Here is a 24,648-nt window from a genome sequence, read left to right on the forward strand (position 1 = left end):
TGTGTTGTGTTACCTCGCAAGGCACCAGAGCACGAAGCCGAGTCCACAGTAGGGGTCGAGGCAGATGGCGATCTGGCGTGAGGAGTAGAGCTCACACTGCAGCTTTATGGAACGACACAGAGCACTCACCGCCGCATGAGAAATCTGACAAACAGCCAATCACATGGCCAAACAGAAGCTTAGGTAATCAGCTAGCATTGTCTGATACACATAATGACCATGGAGGTAATTCAGTTTTTTCTAACACTATCAACACATTTGATTAATAATTCTGACCATTGTAAACAGCCAACCCCAGTGCACTACCTTGACCCCTGTAAGCATGCCTGTGGTGGAGACACTGAAGTCCAGGTAAGCAATCATCTCAGCGGATGGAGGTTTGTAGATGGAGGGGGGGCGCTTGCGTGGAAGGTCATCTGTGGAGAGAGAGAGAGAGAGAGAGAGAGAGAGAGTTTGAGTAGTTATCCTGTGGTGATAAACTGCTGTGACTGTTAACCTCAGTGGAAAGTGTCTATGTGTGTCTTTGTACCTGTGTCTATTATGATGGGCCATGTTTTTATGTTGACAGAAGCAGCTGCTTCCTTCGATCTAAGAATCTTCATTAGAACCTGAGTAGTGAGGATGCAAGCAGCCTTACTAACCTGAAAGAAAGAGAGAGAGAGAGAGAGAGAGAGAGAAGAAAAAGGGGCAAACAGAATGTGATATGAACTATAAACAGATGATGCAAAATGAGAAAAACTAAGAAATTTGTATATATACACAATGCTGTACAAAAGCTGAAGAACACTCTTTCATTCATTTCCAGTCAGAAAGAATCAGCATCAGAAAAAAGCAGGAAACATATATTTAGCAGAAATTTACCCAAAAACTAAATATATTTTTTTCAGCATTTAGTGTGTCCAAACTTTGCCTTCAATATAGCTTCATTTCTTTTCAGGCTTGTTTTGGAGGCTTGTTTTCAGTTTTTCAAAGAAATCTGCAGGGATGTTTTCTTAGACTGAACTTTCCAAATAATGCCAAACACATTCAGTGATGCTGAGGTCTGGGCTCTGGGGTGGTCAGTCCTTTGTTCTGAGAACTTCAGCAGCTTCTTTGTTTGATTTGCAAATTTTCTTATTTTTTGTCTATTTTCTTTTCTCAGTAAGGGTTTCTTGAGAGCTACACATTCTTTCAGACCCACAGTATTGAACTGTCTTCTAACAGTGAAAATATTTACAGAAAAAGCTGTGGATTTTAGATCTGAAGTAAGAGCGGAGCTTGACCTCTCAAAGATGAAAGCTTTAAGTACTGTTTATCTGATGGTGACAGTTTTGGTGGTCTATCAGGTCTTGTATAGTTATTAGGAGTCCTGTTTTCTTTGTATCTTTTAATATTTCTTAACTCCAGTTTTGGAAACTCTTGCATTTTCATTCTTTGACTTTCCACTTTCTTAAGCAAGTGGATTATCATGAAAAAATATGAAAAAATAATAAATGTATACTTAATGGCTGTTCTGACCAGAAATTAAATAACTGAAGGGTGGCCTGTATACATAATGTAGCAAAAAGTAACAGGAACTACATCTTGGTCGACATCTTGTGACCTAGTTAGAAAATATGACTAATCAAACACACTGACATACATAAAATTCCAATTTACTGTGATCAAGTTATTAGCAATTATTCTAATTACAGTGTTTTTTCTCAGCAAAAAACACTTACTGCCCAATTAAATAACTTTAAAAAGAAACATTTCACAGGTGCCTAAAACATTTTGCTATATACATACATCTTTCTCTGCTAACACACTTACGTCAATGATCATGCGGACTGTGGGAAGTGTGGCTGAGAGGTTCTGTGGATGTGGTGGTCTCACGGTGACAGGAATACAACCAGCATACAAACAGCCATAAAATGCAGCAATCAGATCAATTCCTGCACACACATATAGACACAATGTTTACACCACAGTAGCTCCTGTAGGCATGATAATACCTTAGGGCTGAAGTGTGTGTGTGTGTATTGTTCACCTGGTGGGTATAACAACACAACATTCTCTCCAGTGTTAATGCCGCTTCTTTCCATGAGCGCAGCCGCAATCTTTTCTGCCCTTTTGTGAAGCTGCACACATGTAGCTGTACACACCGCCACACCCTGCAGAGAGAATGAAGGGTGAGGTAACATTAAATTCAAGTAGAACAAATTAACTTTACATTCAGGGTGAATCTATACATATGTTACATAATATTCACTTGAATCTCAGTGTTGACAGTGATTTTCATCTGTGTGATTCTGTGCATGCATGTATGTTTATGTTAGTGCTACCTTTGCATTCAGCAGCACATAGAGCACATGGTCAGGGTCTGTTTGTGCTCTCCACTGCAAAGCCTCTGCGAGGAACTGATGCTGAAAAGAGAAAGTGAAAAAGATTACGTGAGACTTGTCACACATGGCTGTAAACATTGGAAAGAGTGCATATACAGTACAGGCTGCAATCTAAAAACTGAACACTAAAAAGACTTGACAAACACAGACCATCAACACCATATCAGCACGTTTAACGAGAGCAGAATGTTGAGTCAGTTATAAATGTACTAATACACAAAGCAAGTGAACAGAATGACTGCTACATTATGAACATATCTTACCATCATAGTAGGCCACATGCACAGCTACATCCGTTTGAAAGCATTAAAACACAATGAATAACTTGTTTACATCAGTCTCAATGAGCAGTAAGTATCAGACTCTCAGAAGATGCACTACGTTTGTGCCTGAAAATACTAAGCCATGTTTAAAAAGTGAATGAATGACCGATTATTTGACAATAACAGTCAGGTACAGGACTGTACCAGTACTGAATGTGTGTTCCTACCTTTCTGACGAGGTCTTGATCCTCTATCATTCCCAAATCTCTGCCTGCTGCCTGAGCTATTCTCTTCCCAGCCACCAGGTTACCCACCATGATAGAGGCAGGACCCACACCAACTGCACACACAGGCCATTACATTACAGTCTACATCACATTACAATGCAATCATATATAATATGACACTAAGGTTTTGTAATAACATAGCTGAATTCTTATGGTGTGACATAAAACTTCTCAAAATAATAACACCAGTGTTTTGGTAATTAAGAAGTGCGACAAACTGAACATGTTTATAACATGTAAAATTGTTTGCACTCATTTTTTCCAACACCATTAACACTTTTTACTAGTTTGACCCTGTGAACCATATGTAGCCCAGGTGCTTTGCTATGACTCCACGTCCTTCGCATACAGTTTTTAAAAGGCAAGCTTCACTGACGGCTCTTTTGATAAAACCAAAGTCATTTCCAGTTCTGGTTACTTTGTTTTTAACGGCTACACATTGAAGGGGAAGTATCATTTGGAGTGTTTACCAAATTTAACAGCCCAACAATTAACATATATATCATTTTTCAAAGTGAATGAACACAAACACACACACACCTGGCTGTTTCTGGCGTGGTTTGGGCATGTTGGTGACGCAGGTGTGGGGGCACATGAGGATGTTGCAGGGGTGCAGTGAGCCCTCCAGGAACAGCTGTTTAGTCTCAGAAATGTGAATGCCCCCCAGAGGAGTCTTTGGCAGCGTGTTAGCAGGAACCAATGCTAAGCAATACAGGCCCACCTGATGGATGCTGTCTATGGCCTAGAGCACAAAAAAATTCAAAAGAGTTACAACCTGTGGTTACAAGACTGTTTCCTTTTTTCTTGAACTATTATCAAAAGTGGACACAGAAACTAAATCATGTGGCTAGAGGTGGGAAGGTATGAAAATTTCACCTCCACAATATTAGCTCCTCCATCCACAGTTTTCACAAACTAGCAAGGAGTGAGGAACCCTCTGGGCCTTGTAGGCCTCATTAGAAGTTGTTTGTAGAAATTCTCTTATATCAGTAAGTTCTGGTTGCAAACAATAGGGTTTAAATCACAGAATGAAAAATTGTCCAGTCAGGATTTTCTTTCTCTGTGGTATCTAGGCACACACAGCCAAATAAGTTATCCCATTGGTTAGGACTTTAGGAGCTGTATTGAAGACATTACATGTTAGATTAAACAACTACCAACTTAATCTGGAACTGACAGCGGAATCAACCAGTCCATTTTGATTTACCAAAAGGGGGGAGCAATTTAGTGAAATAAGATGTCACTCTAAGGACAGGGGCATCCAATCTTATCCACAAAGGGCCAGTGAGGCTGCAGTTTTTCATGCTAACAAAGCAGAAGCACACATGATCACCTGATTGCAGATTGAGCGCAACCAATTAATGAGTGGAATAAGGTGTGCTCCTGTTTGTTTAGAATGAAAACCTGTAGCCACAGGATAAAACTCGTGGACAAAACTCGGCACTGTTGCTCTAGGACTTCAGGAAGTCCTAGATATGTCACTAACCTCTAACCAGGTTTCAAACAGGTTTGACTTCAATTGGGCCAGGCCTCTTTACTGAAAGAGTCACTGTAAAATTGTTCCATACATTGTAAAAATATACTCTTGTCTGTTGCAAGCTTCATTTAAAACATACAAAATATCTTTTACAAGCTTCAAAATATATGTCTGTGTCTAATCTAGAATAGACAAAAAGTGATCCTGCAAACAGTTACTTTTGCCACCGTAAACAGGAGCCAAAAACATACTGCATATTTGCAACCTCATTGTAAGGCTGAAAAAGGTTTCTATCATGCCTTTTTAAGGCTCTTAATGCTCTCCCACTTCAATGTTAACAGTTTTCTGTACCTCAGTCTTTTAAAGACAGGTTAATGTAAGATAGAACCAAAAAGTCTTGACACATATTTAGTGGACAGACTGACGCTTTAGTCTATTTACTGACTTTTTAAAATAAGTGACTGTACACATGTGGCCTTGTAGAAAACATAGAAAATGTGCTCAGGAAGTTAGAGAGTGGTAGTCAAGGTTAGGTTCTCAGACCAAGCGTAATTCTGGCATGTACCGTGTTCTGGAGCATTAGAGCCTTTTACCTGCAGTACTCGGCTCATCCACTGGAAGCTGTCCTCTTCACTGGCATCAGGCCGCTGCTCCGCCACTATTACTATCCGCTCATCATAGAACACTGTCACTGAGAACACAGCGATCCTAACAGACACACAAACACACACATAAATCAAGGTTCACTGTGCTCATAATAAAATCATGTGACCTCTTCAGGAAGTCACAAAGTCATTTAACCTCTTAAATGCACACATGCATTCACTTATTCATCATGTGCCATGAACCCAAAGGGGAAAATTATGTTTAAGATCGGAAGTTCTCTCCATTTACCACTCTGTGGAAGTACAAACATTTCTGACACATCTGCAGCAAATTCACGCACCTGCCTCTGTACACAGTCTTTACCGGCTCCACTGCTAGAGCTGTAGCCACCAGGTCATCAGCATTGTGGCGACGGCCACTGACCGTCAGCAAGCCCTCGTTCTTCCCCACCACAAATATCAAACTTCCCTGAGACACAGATACATGTATAGTAAAACCTCTCTTAAGTAGCATTGTGAACAAAATGACCATCATCAAAGGGGTGTCAGTCTTACCGGTCCTACAAATCCCAGCAGTCCTGAGCGCACAAATGGGATTTCTCCAATAGGGGCGCCACTAGCATTAACTGGAATAACCTGCACGTTTAAGAATGCATAGCATTTCAGCTAACAAATACTTTAAAATACAGAGAAAGGCAATGAAGTATAACCTTTTTTGGTAGTGTATAAAGGAATGGCAGTGCATATGCATGTACACTATATGGACAAAAGTTTTAGGACACACCTCTTAAACACTGAATTCAGATGTTTCATTCAGTAACATTTCCTCAAGTGTATAAAATCAAGCACCTAGCCATGCAGTCTGCCTTTACAAACATTTGTGAAATAATAGCTTGTTCTAAAGAGCTCACTAAATTCAAACATGGTACTGTAATAGCATGCCACTGTTGCAACAAGTCAGTTCACAAAATTTCTTCCCTCCTAGATATTCCACAATCAACTGTGAGTGGTATTATTGAAAAGTGGAAGCATTTAGGGGCCACAGCAACTCAGCCACAAAGTGGCAGATCACGTAAAGTTACAGAGTGGGTCGCCAAGTGCATAAAGTCGCCAACACTCTGCTGACTCAGTAACTACAGTGTTGCAAACCCCCTCTGGCTTTAACATCAACACAAAAATTGGCATCATTGCATGACTTTCCATGGCTGAGAGGCTGCATGCAAGCCTTACATCACCACGCACAATGCCAAGAGTCGGATTGAGTGGTGCAAAGCAAGCCGCCACTGGACTCTGGAGCAGTGGAAGTGTATTCTGTGGAGTTACAAATCATGCTTCTCTATCTGGCAGTCAGATAGACGGGTCTGGGTTTGGTGAATGCCCGGAGAACACTACTTGCCTGACTGCCTTGTGTCAGCTGTAAAGTTTGGTGGAGGAGGGATAATGCTAGGGAGTTGTTTTTCAGGGGTTGGTCTAGGCCCCTTAGTTCCAGTGAAGGGAAATCTTAATGCCTCAGCATACCAAGACATTTTGGATAATTGTGTGCTTCAGTTTGGGGAAGGCCCTTTTCTGTTCCAGCATGACTGTGCCCCAGTGCACAAAGCAAGGTCAATAAAGGCATGGCTGGGTGAGCTTGGTGTGGAAGCACGTGACTGGCCTGCACAGAGCCCTGACCTCAACCCCATTGAACACCTTTGGGATGAACTAGAACATCAGCATCTGACATCACAAATGCTTTTCTGGATGAATGGGCAAATATTCCCCACAGACACACTCCAAAATCTTGTAGAAAGCTTCCCAGAAGAGTGGAAGCCTATATAGCTCCAAAGGGGAACAAACTCCATATTAATGCCTATGGATTTAGAATGGGGTGCTATAAAAGCTCCTGCAGGTGTGATGTGTAGGTGTCCCAATACTTTTGGCCATATAGTGTATGAGTGAACAAGTATGTTTATACACACAAAATAATCAAAATAACTGCAGAAAATCAGATTTTGACAACGTTCAACAGCACTTTACAAGCATTTTAGTTACCCGATATTAACAAAACTTCAGGTCTACATGAGTCAATTAAATTTCTAAATACACAACATGCATCTCTTCTGTTCCTTAGCAACTCACTAATAAATTCACCAAAGAGGCACTGCATGAGATTTTGAAACTTTTTGCCACAGTTTTCATTTTGTCATGGAGTCTCTTTACTGGTAAATACTTATTTGCAAGCTTATATGGCTCCAATTGCACATAATGCAGTCATCTGGTACAATTTTGCAGTTATGGCATTGAAAGTATTTAGTGTTTACAGATTCGCGAGGAGCTCTAATCTGGCTCCATCTGTACACATATGCAGATGTAGAAAAATCAAAATCAAAATAAGGGTATACAAGATATCCAATGAAAGCTTAATGTTATGTACAACACCACCTGATTAACTGCCGAAATCAGATAATAATCTTGTTATGAGTGTGTATGTAAATGCATGCAGGTTCATGGTAAAACCTCAAATGTGTTTTTGGTGACTCCAGACAGTCCGTAGTACATGGTCCCCCCAGCACGAGAGTTCACCACAATCTCTCCTATCTCATCAGTCTTACACAGCATGGGCGGCCCATCTGGCTTCACGATGCACATCAAAGCTGAAATGTGCGTATGTATTATACATCTTATAGGCATGATGAAAGTTAATATATAGGGTATAGGGTATTACAGCAAGTTATCATTCTAAGGGAGGGCTGATATGTATAGAACAAACATTTTCATTGTATTTCAGTGGCATGTCTTTAAAACATGATTTCAACGTGTTGGACACAAAACCTAAAAACATCTCATTATCATCATACAAATCAAGACAATATGTTCTTATTTCAGATTCTCCATGGATTTGGTGTGTCGGGTTACATATACATATTTTCAGCATATGTAACACAACTGTGAGTGCATGACAAAAGTTGCTTGAACTGTCAACTTCTATGACCTCATTAGTTTTGTGCTTCACTAGAACAAGTTTACACTTCACCTTTGTTACTGCTGCAGTTGTTAATAAAGAAACAGAAAGGCTGCTGAGAGAAGCCACTCACCTCCAGGCATGACATGGCCCACGTCCTGGACAGTGAGGGCAGAGTTTTTGTCCTCGGTGTTGACCCTGATGACCCCATGGCTCAGGCCAGTCATTGAGAGGATGGCCCGAGCCGGGAGAGGAGCGCCAGGAACTCCAGGCCTGAAGAGAGAGACAGTATAGTGTGCAATTACCAACCTAACTTTTGCAAATGTTAATGCACAGTATTTGATTAACTTAAAAAAGGCATGTAATGGTGTTCAAATCAGGTGACTGAGAGGACCATTCCATAAGCCTCAGCTTGTGTTTCTTGAAGTAACTCATGGGGTATTCTTTTTTTTTACCCAATTATCTCCCCAATTTAGTCGTCTCCACTTCCACCCGCTAGTTAGGACTCCTAGGATACTATCGTATCGCTAGGAGGGCGAGACCTGTAAAACCAGCCATTGCTTCTTTTTGAACTGCCGCTCATGCAACGTCATTGGACAGCTGAACACGCTCGGAGGAAAGCACTAACCGCCAGATCTGTTACGTCAGCTAACAGACGCCTGCGCTGACTAGCATCGTGTTAAGTGATGGGGGGAGAAGGAGGGGCCATCCTACCCACCCACAGAGCGAAGCCAATTGTGCTCTCTTGGCCTCCCGGCTACAGATGGCTGTAGCATCACCAGGAATCGAACTTGCGATCTCCTGATGATAGGGCCAACGCTTAGACGGTTGCGCCACTCAGGAGCCCATCATGGTGAATTCTGAGGTATGTTTTATATCTTTGTCTTATGGCTGAATGTGTTATATTTGTTTCCAAATATTTATATTAGAATCCTTTCTTCCATCTACATTTGCAATGTTTCCTGTGCCACTGGCTGGCAAACAGCCCTGAAGCATGAGAGATGTACCCCCAGGCTTAATAGCTGGCCTCCGTCTTCAGAACTCAGGCACTGACTTTTGTGATGAGGTCACAGATACAATTTCCTTCTGATGATTCTTACATGCAGATCATGTTTGTGCAAGCAACGCTGCCAGCTAAACACCTTCCTGCAGGTCCTCTGCTGTCATAAGGGGGTTTTACTTTGCCTTTCTGGCCAGCAGAAAATCAGTTCTATCTGAGAATTATCTTGGTCTTCCAGATCTTGCCTTGACTTCCACAGTTCTCCTTCCCACAGTTTCTTAATGAAATTTTAGAGGGTGGAAATTGTGAGCTGGAAGTGCTTTGATATCTTCATACAGCCTTCACCTGATTTGTAGGCATCAGTTAGCTTTATTTAGATCATGAGCTGGTTGCTTAGAGGAGTGCATGGTCGTTGAGTGTTAGCACAATGTTTGAAGAGTCAGAGAATTTATTACACTCTGGAATTACCATCAGCTGACAACTTCTAATAACTATTCTTGACCTGCCTAACCAGTCCTAACAAGTCAATTAAAGCCTAATGACTTAATTCAACTTCTGTGACTTTACAATTGGAAGAGTGTCCAAACTTTTGCACATGCCACAATTACGTTTTTTAAATTAATCAAACATCTTTGTTCGGTGTATACCTGCGTATGGCCACAGTCATGGCCTCAGGGGATGTAGCACATGGACAGATCACCTCTGGCTTCAGACCGTGAGCCTGGAACACGTTCAAAAAAGCATCACATGATGATACGGACCCTGAGACAGATGGGCAGATAAAGAGAGAGGGAGGAAGAAAACAATTTTATTACAACAGGCTTCTGTCTTTAAAATGATTTTCTTCCATGAGTTTTAGTGGCAGACAAATTAGCATGTCTCACAGGGATTGGCTCCATCGGCAACGATCAGCATGCGCAGGGAGGCCAGGCTAATGTCTCTTTGCTCTCTGTGTGCCATCATGGCCCAGTGTAGGTCACGACACTTCACCAAGGCAACACGCGCTGTGGAAACACAGCAGGAACGCTTTTTAAATGAAAGCTGTTCGAGTTTGTGAGCATGTTTTAAAAGAAGGGGATGGCCTTATCGTTGGTACCTTTGTGTATGTGAACCCGCTGGACCCAGGACAGAGGACAGGCCTTCATTACTGCATACGGAACACTGATGGTGTGAATCCGGTTCATTACGCTCTAAAACACATGCATGATAGACACATTTGATTTTTCGAATACAAAAATAAACTACAGAATGACTGTACAATTTGCTTTATATTTATTTAATTATGTTATTTGTTCTGGAAGTTTTTCTAAATTTCTGCATAACTTCAAACTTTATGGCCAGGTCAGTCTAACATGAAATTAGCCCTGTTCTAGAGAAACTTACCAAGATAAAGTTGTTCACAGTGATGGTAACGGGAACCAAACAGCTGAATCTGAATACTCGTAAAAGCTACCTTTCAGAAAGCAATTACACACAACAGTTAGAAATATGCTGCCTGATGTCTGAGAAATTGTTGTATCCATTGTACTGAGACAAGATTTGTTCAAAACCACCCATTCATGGTGGAGAGGTGAATGGAGGGCAGTGTAGGGCAAAATAATACCCCATAAAAACTTTTTTTCAAGTTTACCATTATTTTACAATTGTCAACATTACATATTAAAACTCAGAAAACGTGTAGGTTCACTGGGTGTACTGAATAGCAAATTAAATGGCTATATAAATTATTTTAATATTGGACGTTGCAGCCCTCTGGTTCTGAGCTGGTATGTTTCTCTACCATGAACTCGTTCACATCAAACAACTGTGAATTACTTTGTTTACATCTCAATGATTAAATTATGCAGAAACTTTGAAAAACTGGTGAAATTTTAAACAACACCACTGGAACACCATCTCCTTAGTCTCAGCCTCAGACACCCCACCCATACACAAATGGAGCATCTGATAGCTTTTGCACATTAAACTCGCCACCACTACTAATTCTGTCAGTTCTATTCTAACTGGCTACCTGCACGTCTGTGTGTACTTGCACTTCTAAGCAGCAGGATTTATCAGCCTGATGGGAATACAAGTGGTTACCTGCTCTGAGCGCCGTGACTGAGCCTTTCGGCGCAAGATATAGTCTCTGGATTACAAAAAGATTTGTGAAGTTCGAGGTATGGCATCCGTGAAGTTATTTGATAGTTTTCTTTGCAGCATTTATGAGATATCCTCACGAGCTTTCTCACACATTTGTTATCTGCAGGCTTTTTTGGCTGTAGCCCTGTTTTCAAAATCACCTGCCCCAAATTGTCACACCAAAACAGCACTGTGTGACTGGTTATTTTACATGTCAGTCAAATGAAATCTTCGTAAAAGGTAGGCGTTTCTTGGCCACATTAAGTGAGAAAAATGCCTCAGACTCTCTGACAAGGCTGAGTGATTTCATTCAGAGCTCATAATGACCAGCTTTCTAATGTGAATGACATGAAAAACATGCAATCACACACGTTTACACTTTTTTTTCGCAACAAACTCCAGGATACTCACTGTGAGAACTCCATGCCACAGACCCATGTCCTTCTTAAAGTCCAGAACATTCACCAGTGTTTCACCTGAGAGTGCAAGCACACAGAGAGTTTTAGTCGTGGGGACTGGTGCTTCTGATAAAACTTCATATCTGTACTGTTTAACACACTTGGGTACAGAGTGAACAAGCAGCTTAATCCTACTCGAATGAGAGATGCCGTGTTTCCATGGAAACAGAACTCACCCTCACAGTAGTTACAGGCCTGTGTGAGGGCCTGACAGTGTGTTAGCATGGCGACCTTCGACACAGCAACACCCATCACTGTCCCCTCCTTACTCGCTTTATACTGAGAGATACAAGAGAGAGTGAGTGAGATTTAGGTGCAGAGAGAGAAAAAGAAATACACATGTTACAGCCACATCCAATATTGACCACATCGAAACAAACAACCATACCTCTATATATGCAGTGTCCGTATTAGCGGTCGGAATATGTGGCTGCCAGTCTTTTGAAGGTTTCGTGAGGTATTTAGAGTCAGTAATTACCCATTTTAGTCTTGGCCAGCCTTTAAAAATGAAAAGAACAACAGGTTCATTCAGGTTTAGTTTAATGGCATATGTGTTTAAAATACAATATAATCCATATAATACATCAGCACATTCCAACAGAAACATACAGTGTGTGGGGAGGGGCAAAAAAAACAATAAATAAAACAATAAACAACAACTGAGAGTTCATTCAGTAGGCCTAATTTATCAAATAAATGTATGTGTGTGTGATACCAGTAAGCCTTCACTTGGCAAAAAGTTCATCTCTCGTATTGCTAGAACTCGTATTGTTAGAACAATAGTTCGTATCATTGTCATGTCTGAACAGTGTATCAAAGACAATGAATATCCTTCTGTTTATTGTAAAATGAAACAATTCATGAAATTTGCAAATCTCTTTAGATAAACAACAGAGAGTACTGTAGAAGAGGGTCTAACCTTTGAACTGCAATATTTCTCCAGTGGGTGTTTTCGGTAAACCTTTCAGGCAAATCTCACTGGTCAGGGCCAGACTAACCCCACAGCTGCCCAACAAGAAGCCAATCTGACTACTGCCTGCATCCTATAGAAGCACACAAGAACAAATAAAGTGAGGTGTTGAACACAGGACATATATATATGTATATATAAAAAAATACAATAGCATTTTGGGAGATATCACCATAACTTCACAACACATCAGTCATTAATTTAAAATCTTGTGAAAGTGAATAACACTCTAGAAGTGGGAATGAAAATGTTCTAGTGTGAATTGTAGGGGACTGTTGGTGGTTTAGGGATGTTCTGCAGTTACCTTGCGGGACAGTGGCACCTCTATGGGCACAGGAATGACCTCTGCAAGCAGACAGCCGTAAAACGCCACCCAGAACATCCCTGGGTCACTGTTGGGATACACCAGCGCCACCTGGGTTTAAAAGCAAATCGCTGTCATCAATGGATGTTCAAACAGTGAAACACGGACACTCAAACATTAAACATTAAAATTCTACATGATGATTTTTAGCCTGTCCAGTTCCCAAAATAGTTCTTTACCAATTATGTGTAAATGTATTTATATCCGTTACCAATTTGGGACACTCCTGTTTGAATGTATGTTTTTTGCAATCCTAAATTAGTACTTAAAATTTGTGTCTAAGACAAGTTACAATAGTAAAGTGGATGATTATTGTGAATTTATTTCCAAAACTAAAAATTTAAATAACAAAAAAATTCATTTAGACTTCAAACTGTGAAATTTGGAGGTGTGAAGTGAACCAAATTATGTGTTTGTGCCACCTAAAACTTGAGTAAAACTTAAAATATGTCCTTTTTTACATGGTTAATGTCTGAGCCAGTCAGTTTTGAAATGAGGTGAGTCTAAGTAGCCTATCCAGTCGAAGGCCAAAAGTTCTGAGCAGATCATTATTTTATAGTTTGAGGTCTTCACTGTTATTCTAAAAATGTGGAAAATAATGAAAATAAAGAAAATCTCTTCTATGAGTAGATGTGACCAAATGTTTGACTGATACTGTATGTTTGTTGCTGTTGTTTTTTTGTTTTTCTTTTTCTTTCTGTAAATGACACCCAGGGTCACTGTGTTTTTTGCTCACCCGGTCTCCTGGTTTGAGGATCTGTTCGTTCTTGGTCCCCAACTTGTTAAGGAGTGTGTAGGCCAGCTTAACACTACGGCTCCACAGTTTCCCTGGCAACCACACACCAATTAATCACTTACAATCTGACAAAGCATGTCTGCCAAGGGGAAAAACACATCAGTCACAGAAAACGAAGCACCCCAGAAAGCTCACGATTCCATCTGGGCCTCTGCCCTTAATCTCAACCTAAGATGATTTTGTTTATTCTGCTCATGTGTAAGACTAGGTCTAATCTACTAACAGCGATAAGCAGCATGCAGAACTTTCTTTCCTACATGTATCAATAGTTTATTAATAAATGGCCTCTTTTACCATATGTGAGTGTGTAGAGTGGTTTTCCTGTAATGTCAAGGGCTGTGAGGGCAGGGCTTTTGCCCTGAGTGGCTCCCCATCGGGCCAATGCAGCCTGGAGGGCAGGAGGCCAATTACTGACCACACCCAGTGGTTCCCCTTTAACTGGAATTATCTGCCGGCCCTCTGGCTTTGGGGTGTTAGGATCTGGCCGAGGAACTACGAAAGAAGCAGAGCGACAGAGCAGACTAAGCATATGTCATGGGCATGTCTTTGTAATTCTATGTGACTAAGTGAAAGAAAGTAGAAGGTTAAGTTGGTCCAGTAGTGATGTACAGGTTAGGATGGGCACCTTCTACAATCTCCTCCTGGTCGTCCATAAAAAACTCGCTGAGTGGGGGTCGTTTGGGCCTTTTCAGTGTGTTGAGCAACTGCTGGATCTTAGTGGACACGCGGCTTGACACTGGAACACCTAGACCAGGACCGGGGCCAGGCAGGTGAGGGGGTGAGACAGACGAGCACACACACATATATATACACATAGACATGCACACAATCCTGGCTCAACAGGGTATTACCAAGGCACGACTGGAGAAAACACGTTCTTCTCTTACAGTAGGTTTGCAGTCCTGGTCAAGAGGTGCCCACATATTTAAAAAATATATTTATCAAATTCATACAAGTGTTTAGAGAGCCGGAGACCAGGACTAAGAAGTAACCAACTGTAAGTAGAGATAAAGGAAACAGTAAACTGCCTATGAGAAGACTAACAGACTAAAGTACTAATCAGATTGGGGTTAGTTTTACAGGGGGAGGTAGGGTAATGTAATTATAACCGCTATTTCTCATTCATTTTAATCCCTTTCCAATCCACAATGTCAGTAATTTTTAAGGACTGCATGCTCCTGCATCAGTAAAGATTCCGGTGCCTTTTGCCTTCTATAAAATAAACCGCAGAAATAACCTCAGGTTATATCAATCCTGCGCGAATTGCCATGTTAGTAAAAATGCTATCTCCTGTTGTTCACAAGTGGTATCACACGTTTTCAGGGTACTTCTTAAGTATGGAGGCATTTTCTTGTATTCCCTATGGCACACCCGGAGCCAATGTGTACAAATGTATGGAAAAGTTCAGGTACCCTCGTCAAACTGTATTGTTTGTTGATTTCTGAAGTGAAAAGAAACAAATGCCACCTCTGCAGCAAAAAATAAAAAAAAATCCTGCAAATATTAATGCACAGTTACCTTATATTTGATTACCTTAAAACAAAGTACTGTCACTGTTAAGTGTTTGACTAAACATTAACATTAACATTATTACATTAACATTATTATGAAAAGATTTTATGTGGAGATGATGACTGTTAGCTTTAAATTCCCAAGCTAATGACAATAAGGACACACTGCATTTACTTAAGGCAGCTAGGTACATGGTTAGGGAACTGAAATAATGGCTATATTTAATGTTTTGCCATGTTTTCTATTCTTTTGTGGAGTAAAGGCAGCGCAATGGAAGTAGCCAATCCCATTTCTGCATTTACAGAGATTTCTTATTCCGGTCATAAAAATTACAGACATTCTGCATTAAAATTACATACATTACATATCCCATACCCTCACACAAATACATTACCCCACCTCTCCATGTAAAACTAATCCCGTCTGAATAGTTTTAAACAGCAAGTGACTGACTGTACAGGTGTGGAGGGTTTCACCATACATCTGTACACACACACACACACGCAGCGGGCCAGGGGGTACAGCTTAACTATAGGGCATTGCTAGGGCTAATCGTTACCTTTCCCCACTCTTCTCACTAACAGAGAAAAGCAATGAAAAGCAACACAACACACGTGGAGAAAAAGTGGAAAGGAAAAACAAAAAAACAAAAAATTGGATTTGATTAATAAAGCAAACAAATCAAAATAAACATTTAGTCATGATTAAATCAATTAATCATTTGCACCATTTTTGAACATGTGGAAATTATGCATTGCTTTCTGGAGTTACAGATTAAAATGGTAATACACATACTTTAACAAACAGGTTCTCTCATTCACTCTCTTCATTCACTCCCTCCAGCACATCAACATGAAAAACCAACATACACACACATACTCAACAGATTCTGAGCGACCTACTACATTTACTCTTAACACATGCCAGGCCCGTGCACGTTTTAGCAAGGCTGGGGCTCAAAGGAAACTTTTTTTTTACATCTCAAATTAAATTTTAGTTAGTTTGTCCAGTCTCTCTCTCTCTTTCTCTTTCTCTCTCTCTCTCTCTCTCTCAGTACCGTCAGCAGTCTCCATCATGCTTGATCTGCTCTGTCCGCGGCTCATTCCTCTCACCACAGCGTTGGAAGGCAGGTCCACGCGCGAGCCTCTCGCCCTGGCTTGAGCCTGTGGAGCACCATCAGGGCCCAGAGCACCTGCTGGAGGATCTAACACACAAACACCACACTCAAATTCAGCTGTGCCCACCATATACACTTGTGCAGGCTCAAAAGTACACTGAAGAGAGACTTAAAGACAAATGACTTAACCCCTTAAACTCTAGAAGCCTGTATGGGGCCCATATTTCAATTCCTCAGTCTCATAACTATGCTCCCTTAACTTTTACATTAGCCTCATTGTAGTTACTGAATAATTAATAATAATTACTGAATAGTAAGCCTACGACTCAAGGTGGTAAAACACTTGTACTGTTTTGAGTAGTTAGATTTTACTATTTAAGGCCATTTTTAACAAAAAGTCAAAGCACTGATCAAAGCTACAACCAAATGTGCAAACTGTTAACTGCAAAGGTAAACAGGAAGACTGTAATTTACTAAGCCATTTAACCAAAACCTCAAAATGTACACAGTGAAGTGGTCACAGGGTGATCTAAAGGTGAAATACACAATTCCATCACAAACAGACTTGGAACAAGTGTGTATTAAAGCCCAATGAATGATCAAATGAATAAGTAAGAACAAAAACATTTCTACTTTCACACAGAAATAATTGTAGTTGCCCTTGCCTTTATTCATTTCAGATTCTCAGATTGCCACTAAACAGTTGTACAGTCACAATCTGTGTGAAGATCTGGCTCAATCATTCATGTGACTCTAAAGAGGCGTGTCTGGGGATTTTACAGATATATGCAATTCAGTGTTCATGTACTGTGTCTCTGTTGGGATTAAAGTAACTACAACAAACTGAAACACACAGCAAACAACCGTAAACACACATTTAGGTATGCAAATTTATGAGTTTACCTCGTCCTGTTCTTGTCACTGAGAGTTAAATACAGATAAATGATAAAAAGAGAACAAATGAGAAGCAAACAATACATAAAAAAACAACAAAATACCAGCATAAAATTCACAGACATGAAAAGAAGCTGATGCACAAAAACAAATTCATCACTCATAAATCATTTAAAATTACATGAACCCCAAACAAGAAAATCTCTTTTTTTCTCCATTTTGCTCCCCAGTTTAGACATCTGCTAGCTAGGTCTCCCCCAGTCATATGACGCTACCAAGCTGGGAGGGCTAACACGTGCTTCCTCTGAGACATGTAAACCAGCCACTGCATCTGTTCGAACTGCTGCCACCGCAATCTCAATGGACAGATCAACATTCTGGGAAAAAAACAATTACTGCCAATTCTGTTACATCAGTTAACAGATGCCCATGTTGTCCACCATCATGCTGAGTGAAGAGGAGAGAGAGAAGGACATCCTATCCACCCAGAGAGAGCGAGGCCAGTTATACTGACTCCCGGCTACTGGAGGTTGTGGCACAGCTAGGGATCAAACTTGCAATCTTCTAAAATAGGACCCAGAGGCACCAGAAGGAACATTTGGACCCATTAAAATTTTAGCTGCAGGCCCCTTGTCTCACCTCATTTCCTTTAGCAGAACGTATTACAGCAGTAAAGAAAAAATCATAACCCTACCCTTTATTTTGTAATAGCTGCACAATTCCATCATTTGCATATCAATAAACTCTATGTCACTGGCTGAAATTGTAATGTTGAAATTGTTATGCCCCATTATTGAGGGTCCCTGTCTCTTCGAGTCATCATTTTTTCCTGCCATTTTTGACATCCCATCTTTTTGGTAGCATCTTTATTTGAATTAAAAAAAACGAATGTCTTGTTCTTCTAACGGACTGTGACCAGGCTAAACCACTGAATCTTTACACAGAACAGAACGGTATTGTAAGGGTGACAGAAGGCAGCCCTACAATGCTGTTGGCACTGTATGTAAATTTTTTATTTCGTTATTATTTAATGAATGAAATAATGTTTTTATTAAGAATCTCTACAAAAAAGGCACAATCTTTGTGGGCCTGTGTCCCTTTAGGGCACTTGGAATTAGGGCTTTCCTAATTTATTAATAATTTATTAATTTATTAAAATTCCTTTCATCCTCCAGTATGGCACCCCTGATAGGGTCAATGCACAGGCGGCTGCTGCAAAGACTCGAGAGCTGGAACTAAACTTTAATATGAAACTACCTCAATCTGTGACCTGTGTGTGCATGGCTATGTGAATATTTGTGTATGGCTTTTTGCCTGTACTCACCAATGCGTGCGTGAGCAAAGGCCTCGGCGAGGGCAGAGGGCTGTGAGTGTGAGTGGGGTGGTGGGGGGTATTGTGGGGGAAGCTGCTGCTGGCTCTGGGGCTGTGGGGCTTGCGGTGGACGAGACTCGCCATGGGACATTGTGGAGGAGGCCGAGGATGAGGACGTGGATGAGCCATGGATGGAGCTGTTCATCCAGGAGTCAGGAGACTGCTGCTGTTCGCCACTTTCACCACTCACCCCACCTTCATCATCCGAGGAAGAGGAGGAGTCTAAGAGGAACAGTGAAAGAAAAGAGAGTGGGGGAGGATGAAAAAACTGATATCCATATGCTACCATTTTCCATCCAATGATGAGAATTGCTAGTGGGTGTAATGATCCCTAATTGAGTGCCTGAACGTGGTTAATCAAAGAGTGATTACATGCTACAGCGACTTAACATAACTATGGGCACTCAGCTGCTGATAACATGCAATCTTAAAATAAAATGCTACAGATTAGTTCATGTCCAGATCTTCAGCATGCCCCATCTTGGTGAGTTAGAACACATTAATAGATGCTCAGAACCATAAAAGTAATGCACAGAGCAAGTACTACAGAAGTCTCTAAATCCAAATGTGGGCTCCATCAGCTGGCCATACTCAGTGGGCCTTTCAGGCCTTTAGAAAAAAGCCTAATGGTTTCTGTGAAATAAAAAATACATGTCTGTTGTCATTTTATCATTATACTTGTTATATTAACCTCTGCAAGAATTATTGCAATTCTCTGATTTCATTGCCAATCTTTGGTTAGACACAAAACAAAGGAAATTTAATCTAGTTTAAATTTAGAAATTTAACCTGTTTTCTCTGCATTATCTTGGTATACAGCCACTTAAGCTCTCCACTTCATTAAGACTTCAGATGCTGAACTGAAGTCTTTACATATAATTTGACCAGTCATGTTTTAGATTTCCAATGTGTGGGGACCAATTCTGTGAGAAAATACGTCAAGTTGTAGATATGACACTGACTGCCAGTACAAGTGGTAGCCTGACCAGTGCATTTCAGTCAGAGGGAAAACAGCAGCAGCTCAAAGTCAGGGCTCTGAAAGAGTCACTGTAAAACCGTTACAGGGCAAAATATATGTTAATATGTCTGTTACAAGCTTCAAATAAAATGTGGAACGTCTTTTACAACCTTCAAATGTCTGCATTTAATCTAGAACAGACAAAAAATATTCACATGAATCACCTTTACCTTAATGCTAACATACTAATGAAAACCCAAAAAGGTGCTAGCAGAAATTAGAATTATTGTTTTTCCTCGTTTTTGACCTTTTGGACATTTACGGCCTGAACTGAAGGCCTAGCTCTGACAGTCATGTTTCTTCCACTGATTGTACTGTTGTGGCCATGTGCAACAACAGAACCTGTGCTTAACCTGTGATAATGGAAACGTTTGTGTACCTGGTGGGGTGCAGTTGTCGATGGGTGACTGCACATAAGTTGAGCGCCGTTTGGTTGGCATAGGCAGCGCCATCTTCTCCTCTTTATGTTTGGCTAAGGCGGCTTGTACAGCCTCAGTATGGATATCTAAGGACAGAGAAAGAGAAAGAGAGAGAAAGAAGGGGAAAGAGAGAGAAAGAGAGAGAGAGAGAGAGAGAGAATTTACATTAAAATGACATACAGCCAACAGATTCCTATCCTTTCAATCATGATCTTGATCTTTTGTATCACTGCAGTTGAATTCTGACTTCATTGGCTACTCTTAAGATAACAGATGATTTCAGGAGCACTTTCACTCACTGTAATGAAGGTAACGAGGTGAAAATATTATGCAGTGCAACTGCACTGTCCTCATGATCTGTCATTGGACTTAGTTCAGCTTCAAACATTCTAATGTGATTGCCTACTCCACTTTATTACCTGATCTATAGCGCTCATCCCTGGTCCCACCACTGCGGTGCGGTCGGCGTGTCCGGCGATGGCGAGAGGATGAGGAGCTTGAGGAAGCATTGCTAGGTGCAGTGGCAGAGCTTGGGCCAGGCTCCTGTCCATCCTGCTGCGGTGGCGGAGCCAAATCTGTAGAACATAAGAGTGAGTGATGAATAAAAACAACAACCAAGTACAGAGGAGGACAGATATGACTGGCAGGGATCAAGCAAAGTCATGCTGAGTCATTTCATTCAGTTCTGAAAACACTTTGAAGATTTTTAGGAAGAATCTCCCCTTGATATAAAGGGACACAGTATAATGTATCTCTAACCACTACTAGACAATACCTCTTACCAAGAAGTGAAACGTAAACTGATGTTTTGTATCAGTTTAAAGGAAGACTTCAGTGACAATGTGCCTATTTTCCCCTTGCCCAAATTGTAGTCAATCAGCCAAGATATGCTTGGTATCCGAAGTTTACTTCTTTAACCACACAGCTCCAGTACAAAACTAATGTAGCGTCTAAGTAATGGAACCCTATACGCCACCTCTGACACTGTGTGATATGCTGTTATCTATAAAAACGTACAAAAGCATCTGATCTAGATATGCAGTCTACACAATGCTAATTGGTGGGGATAGCCTTTGCCTGTTAGTTACATTACCCTCATACCACTTTGGACACCAAACACTGACCACTGAATCCTGGACACCAAACGTGTCTTGGCTGACCGGACTACCTTTAGGTAAGCAGAAAACAGTAAATTTTGATTTTTTGTAGAACTCTTCCTTTAATATTTTACTGAGTTCAGGGATGACCAAGGAAAGTCATGCAGCAAGTACTTTGACCACTAGAGGGAAGCATGGAGTGAGAATTTGGCCTGGATCCCCTGATGAGCGCGAGTGGAAAGGAATATGCTAAAGGGATGTTTCATAACCATATCATCATATGAGTCAGGGGACAGCGGAGGAACACACAAGCACAAAGCACAAACCAAAATAGCACAGGCCAGAGAGAAAAGAAGGAGCAAGATGAGAGAATGGAAAAGGGAGAGAGAAAATATCCTCAGTCATACTTTGTGCTTGGATGATGTAGGGAGCAAGTAGCTTAGCCCTCTTCTTCTCATATCCTTTTTGCGTGATGTCGCCTACAAAAGGAAAACAATACAGTTAATACATACAGTTACTGTGTATATACATTCCTGGGAAAAAAAAAGGGCTAAGCCCAAAATATTATGTTTTTTTACTGACGCTTTTGGCCCAGTCAGAGCCCACATTTAAACCCTATAGAGAACATTTGGTCTCACGTTCACCACATCTGAAGCCATCGAAAAATACTGACTCTTCTTTCTGTAAAACGTTGTCTGCAAATTTACACACAAAAATTCAACCTTTAAAGAAATGAAAGGAAAAAGGTATCTATTTGTTTAATTATTTGGTAAGACAATTAAAAGCGTAATGTTTTAGCATTTTGGGCTTGGCCCATTTTTTTGCCCAGGACAGTACATCTTAAACAATATTTCAAACAGATTGAAAAGGAAGAAAAACTCTTGTGGAGTTGTTTATGACAACATAAACAACTCCACAAGAGCAGGCATTTTCTTCTCTTTTTTAAACTTTTATTTTCTGGCAGACTTTGAATCTGTGTGTGATATTGGGTTACATAAGTAAAGTAATGCTTAATCGGGAATTACTATGGTAACCACAGTGATGAACGTGGCTAATATAAGTAGGAATTTGGTCAACCATCCAAATTCCATGCCCCGTCTCAGACCACGATATGATACGTATCACGACAAAGGGATCATGATTCAATATACTGTGATCTATTGCGACGCTGTAAGTAGGAAATGTTGCAATCTTTTAAATCTAATTTTAGGAAAACTGTCATAGTATAAAAACACACTACCATACGCATAAAATTTGAGTTTACTTTTTATGCAATTAGAACAGGGATCTGTATTTGCATTTATCACAGTCCCTGTAACATCCAACATCATAGCACTCTTGTGCAATCTGAACATTTGTCTATATCACTAAAAAAATAAAAGCTCATTTGTAAATGGTGCAGCATTTATTATTACCACGTCTTGGGAGCCAGAATGTAAAATTCAAACAAGAAGCTGGCTATTCGAAAGCTGACTTCAGCCTCATCTAAATCTTCTTATCAGAAAATGTTACCAGCATTAAAAGAATAAGTAGGATATTTTTACAGCCTAAATCAAATTATCAAGGAGTAAGTAGTGATACTAAGCTGGACAATACAGCATCACAAAACATAATATCATGATACTCAACTGTATTGATATTTTCTTAAACCCCCAATGTCTTTACCCACCATCGACACCGCCCACCACAAGCGTTGCATCCTCAAGGCCACCAGCATTGAGGACAACCCCTCCCACCCCTCTCATGGACTCTTCACCTTCCTGCCTTCTGGCACAAGGTACCAGAGCACCCGTTCCACCACCTCCAGACCCTGAAACAGCTTCTTACCAGAGGTGGTCAGATTACTCAGGGCAATGATGACCCCTAACATCCACCTGGACTAATCTAGATACTTTTTAACGTCCACCACAGACACACACCTTACCACCAAAGCAAGCACTTTAAAACAATTAATTATTTAAATGCTGCTATAAGACTTCAGTCTTTCTCTACAGTTTATAGTTTAATGTTTGCACTAGTTCCTTTATCACTCATATGCTGCTTTATGCCAATTCATGTAGGTACACGTGTGTATATACATATATATGATGTCCATTTGTACACATGGTTTTGTTGTCCTGTCTAGTATTTATTTCTATGTTTATTTATTCTGTATGTTCATTGTTTAGTGTATTTATTGTATATTCTGCACGCATTTCATACTGTCGTGTTTCTACACTCTATACAGTCCTGTGTAAAGCGCTGTTGTTGTGTGTTGCACCATGGGGCCTGAAGAACATTTTGTTCCAATGTACACAAGTTATGTCAAGGAACGACAATATAGACCACTTGACATGACATTCAAATTCAAGCAACATGACGATTTGTCAGCTAAGTTAGACCAGACAAACATTAAAGAATTTACTTAATATTCACACTTTACCCAGCAGCTCAGGCATTCAGTAATAGTAGTACAAGGAGTGAAGGAAGGAAAGAACAGCTCTATCCAGAAGCTACTTTCCAGAAACCCAGTTGTGCAACTTATCTTTTAAGGAGGTGTGTATTACAGTCATTTTACCACAGTTAAGGGTGGTCCTAAACTGCAACCGTTCTAGCTCATTCTCTGATAGCTGATTAGGCACACCTAAAGAGAGTGTGTGGTAAGGAGCCACGGACAAAAAGCCTATCCTTATTACGGCTGATTCGAGGGAACACTTGATGTCAGTGTCTTCCAACAGCAAGAAAACACAAAAGGGCAAAAATCTCTCAATAAAAATGATGAATATTGTTCTTTGTTTTGGGAATCAATAGTACATTCTTGTAGAATCTTATAGCTTAAAGCAACAGCAACTTTTAGTTTATTAAAGCTACAAGCTACACTTTAGCAGCTTTGCCCAAAAAACCTAAAAAACCCTTTGAAAAGCACCAGCACTACAAGACAGATTTCCCTAAAATGTACAGTATGAACATCAATATGAACTGTGATCTCTCAGAATCAGTGCCAGACAGCCATGGTGCTATTTCAGCAATTACAAAAAGGTGTTACGCCTTGCAAGCTCATAGCTGCATTGCAAATGTATGTATTCACTTTGAACAGGACGTGCAGCTAGAAACACACACACACACACACACATACACACACACACACACACACACACACACACACACACACACACTCACTCACATACAGTCTAACCATCTCTGTAAAGCCTTTGAGGGTGAGAAGTCTGGAGTGAGTGTTCTGTCTAAAAAAATTCATTAGAAATTCTGTGAAATATTCAAAACTGCAGTGTGAGAGCAGCGCAGCAGTTCCTGTTCCTTTATACATTTACACACTGATCTCACACTTACACTCACTTTCGTCATCCAGAAAATAATCATAATCACCAAAAATAAACATTGGCATCATTGCAGAAGACAGTAGAAAAGAGAAGTAGAGTTATATTTATGCTTTATTTTGATGACCCTTGGTCCTCTATAGCTTTTCTACACATCAAGAAGCTTAATTTGTTAACAGAACTGGAAAACGTGAGTTCATTGACAATGTGAGGATTAGAAGCAGGGTTAAAATTAGGGCTAGGTTTAGGTTTTGGAC

General features: G+C 40.5%; 1 protein-coding gene across 2 annotated transcripts in view; it reads right to left on the reverse strand.

Moving 5' to 3' along the window:
* The window catches only part of dip2bb (disco-interacting protein 2 homolog Bb), a 53,628-nt gene that overhangs the window by 9,265 nt on the left and 19,715 nt on the right, over nucleotides 1–24,648 (reverse strand). Inside the window, exons 2-31 of one of the 2 annotated variants that reach the window (XM_036570805.1) lie at nucleotides 21,482–21,553; nucleotides 20,397–20,552; nucleotides 19,938–20,063; nucleotides 18,493–18,762; nucleotides 16,215–16,361; nucleotides 14,271–14,390; nucleotides 13,940–14,137; nucleotides 13,586–13,677; nucleotides 12,790–12,900; nucleotides 12,435–12,558; nucleotides 11,904–12,013; nucleotides 11,692–11,794; nucleotides 11,469–11,533; nucleotides 10,033–10,126; nucleotides 9,821–9,940; nucleotides 9,584–9,698; nucleotides 8,070–8,209; nucleotides 7,492–7,628; nucleotides 5,551–5,631; nucleotides 5,337–5,464; nucleotides 4,984–5,098; nucleotides 3,454–3,655; nucleotides 2,854–2,966; nucleotides 2,627–2,650; nucleotides 2,304–2,384; nucleotides 2,009–2,132; nucleotides 1,792–1,913; nucleotides 530–641; nucleotides 307–416; nucleotides 14–144 (exon numbers count right to left, since the gene is read on the reverse strand). In XM_036570805.1, the coding sequence (XP_036426698.1) occupies nucleotides 14–144; nucleotides 307–416; nucleotides 530–641; nucleotides 1,792–1,913; nucleotides 2,009–2,132; nucleotides 2,304–2,384; nucleotides 2,627–2,650; nucleotides 2,854–2,966; nucleotides 3,454–3,655; nucleotides 4,984–5,098; nucleotides 5,337–5,464; nucleotides 5,551–5,631; nucleotides 7,492–7,628; nucleotides 8,070–8,209; nucleotides 9,584–9,698; nucleotides 9,821–9,940; nucleotides 10,033–10,126; nucleotides 11,469–11,533; nucleotides 11,692–11,794; nucleotides 11,904–12,013; nucleotides 12,435–12,558; nucleotides 12,790–12,900; nucleotides 13,586–13,677; nucleotides 13,940–14,137; nucleotides 14,271–14,390; nucleotides 16,215–16,361; nucleotides 18,493–18,762; nucleotides 19,938–20,063; nucleotides 20,397–20,552; nucleotides 21,482–21,553 (3,643 nt within the window). The remainder of the gene's footprint in view (nucleotides 1–13; nucleotides 145–306; nucleotides 417–529; nucleotides 642–1,791; nucleotides 1,914–2,008; nucleotides 2,133–2,303; nucleotides 2,385–2,626; nucleotides 2,651–2,853; nucleotides 2,967–3,453; nucleotides 3,656–4,983; nucleotides 5,099–5,336; nucleotides 5,465–5,550; nucleotides 5,632–7,491; nucleotides 7,629–8,069; nucleotides 8,210–9,583; nucleotides 9,699–9,820; nucleotides 9,941–10,032; nucleotides 10,127–11,468; nucleotides 11,534–11,691; nucleotides 11,795–11,903; nucleotides 12,014–12,434; nucleotides 12,559–12,789; nucleotides 12,901–13,585; nucleotides 13,678–13,939; nucleotides 14,138–14,270; nucleotides 14,391–16,214; nucleotides 16,362–18,492; nucleotides 18,763–19,937; nucleotides 20,064–20,396; nucleotides 20,553–21,481; nucleotides 21,554–24,648) is intronic. The other variant, XM_036570806.1, reaches the window with a different exon arrangement.

Source organism: Colossoma macropomum, unplaced genomic scaffold (genome assembly GCF_904425465.1).
Source record: "Colossoma macropomum unplaced genomic scaffold, Colossoma_macropomum, whole genome shotgun sequence".
Lineage (NCBI taxonomy): Eukaryota > Metazoa > Chordata > Actinopteri > Characiformes > Serrasalmidae > Colossoma > Colossoma macropomum.